General features: G+C 43.1%; 1 protein-coding gene across 1 annotated transcript in view; it reads right to left on the reverse strand.

The window, feature by feature from the left end:
• LOC102240772 (mitotic spindle assembly checkpoint protein MAD2A) overlaps positions 1-1183 on the reverse strand; it is a 2156-nt gene extending 973 nt beyond the window's left edge. Inside the window, exon 1 of the mRNA XM_014548155.1 lies at positions 1093-1183. Within this exon, the coding sequence (XP_014403641.1) occupies positions 1093-1183 (91 nt within the window). The remainder of the gene's footprint in view (positions 1-1092) is intronic.
• Positions 1184-2218: the final 1035 nt, after the last annotated feature.

Here is a 2218-nt window from a genome sequence, read left to right on the forward strand (position 1 = left end):
CCCGCCGCGCCCCCGCACCAGGCCTCCGCGGAGCCCCAGCAGCTCCCGCCACTCGGTTCAAATGTCTCACTGTGTTTTTTTAACCACTCCTTTGGGCACTGTTCTCTTACTGTAAGCATCTCATCGGTTCCACCCTGGTCAAAATTCATTTCTAGTCTCTGTAACCAAAGTTGTTCTGACCTTTTATCGTCTCATAAATTACTATTTATTATTTTCCTCAATACTTATTGCTCCAGCCTTCCTAATTACTGGGCACTTGTCTCCTCTTCCTCTTTCGATGGATATGCCTCTAAAAGTTGTTTCTAGCCACATTTCATCGCTAATGATGAGTCCAGTCTTCAAGTTTATTCCCCCCCCCCCAGACTCCCAATTTTAAATTTCTACCAGAAAATACAGACCCATATAATAATGTGATTATTTATAGTTTACATGTCTAATGTAAAGAATCAAAAGCTCCCCAAAGCGGAGATGGTTGTACAATATTGTGAATGTAATTAATACGACTGAGCTGCATATTTAAAAATGGCTAAATTGTAAATTTTATATGAAGTATATTTTATCACAATAAAAAAAATACAAAGAAAAAGTTCCCTAAGGTTTTTTATGTTACAACAAAAGAGAAGTGTCTAGATTTTTATATTACATAACTGCCCCAGTTTCTAGTGCTAATGTGTATTTTTCCCCTGTCCTATAGGCTGTACTGGTATACCTCTCCTCCTCCATTTCCATTCCCAATGAGATATACCTTACAAATGTAATTAATCACTTAATGGCCCCAACTCCAAACTCAATCCAAGATCAAGAATGAAAAGTTGATATAGATAATAATTGACAGGTCCAGTAATTCATTTATTTATTTTTTAAATATATTTTTATTGATTTCAGAGAGGAAGGGAGAGGGATAGAAATATAGAAACATCAATGATGAGAGAGAATCATTGTTCGGCTGCCTCCTGCTTGCCCCCTACTGGGGATCAAGCCTGAAACCCAGGCATGTGCCAAACCGCTTAGGGTTCCTTCATTTTCTTGATCAAGTCCCTCGATCCTGTCTACCTTAATTTCAACCAAACCATCCATCATCATTTTTGTCACCAGATTTAAATGCCATGCCCGATTTATGAAGTTTCTGAAATTCCAAATCTTTCTTATCACCAACCTCATCTCCAGTGACAAAACCTTCCATATTCCCTGGGAAACGATGCTTTTTAATCTTTTTCTTTGGCGCTGAAGCACCCAATGTGTTCTTTATTTGCGCTATGTCATTCTTTATTTCTGCTTTCATAGTTATATATTTTCTCATTCTGTTGAGCATCTTTAACATCATTATTCTGAATTCTATTTCAGATACATTTCTTTTTTTTTTTTAATATATTTTATTGATTTTTTACAGAGAGGAAGGGAGAGGGACAGAGAGTCAGAAACATGGATGAGAGAGAAACATCGATCAGCTGCCTCCTGCACACCCCCTACTGGGGATGTGCCCGCAACCAAGGTACATGCCCCTGACCGGAATCGAACCTGGGACCCCTCAGTCCGCAGGCCGACGCTCTATCCACTGAGCCAAACTGGTCAGGGCCAGATACATTTCTTATCTCCATTTCATTTATCTCTTCTTCTGGTGAATTCTCTCATTCTTTCATTTGTGGGTTGTTTCTTTGTCTTCTCACTTTGCTGCCTGTTTGGGTTTGTGAATATGTATGAGGTAGATCTGCTATGCCTCTCAATCTCGAGTGCAGGACAGTGTCAAATGCTGTCTCTGCCTAGAGGCTAATTGTTGTTCTCCGTCTCCGAAGGGGCAAGGTGTTTTCCACTAGAGTGGGTCAACTATCTTCCCCCAAGAAAATGTCCCCTGTACAGCAAATGTCTGCAGGAGAAAGATGATCTCTGCAGCCTGAGGGAATGGCTCAGCACAGGAAACCCTCGTGTCTGCCTTCTGAGCTCCCACCCCAGAGGCCCTGATCCTGGCTTCTGCTCACACAGCTCCGGTCCACTCTGCCCTCCCTCTGCTGGAGCACAAGGTGGGTGGCTCCACAGGCAATTTTGTGCATTGGCCCTTTAAGAGGGTGCCCGAACTTTCAGCCTTCTCTCCTTGGCAGACAGCAACCCCCTGCTTTTTACAGCCAGATGTTGTGTGGGTGCCCTTCTCAGTTCTGATGCTCTCTGCTGGGGCGGGGGGGTCCAGCTTGGGGGTTAGCCCCCAGGGTTCTCAGTGGCAACC

Source organism: Myotis brandtii, unplaced genomic scaffold (assembly GCF_000412655.1).
Source record: "Myotis brandtii unplaced genomic scaffold, ASM41265v1 scaffold499, whole genome shotgun sequence".
Taxonomy (NCBI): Eukaryota; Metazoa; Chordata; class Mammalia; order Chiroptera; family Vespertilionidae; genus Myotis; species Myotis brandtii.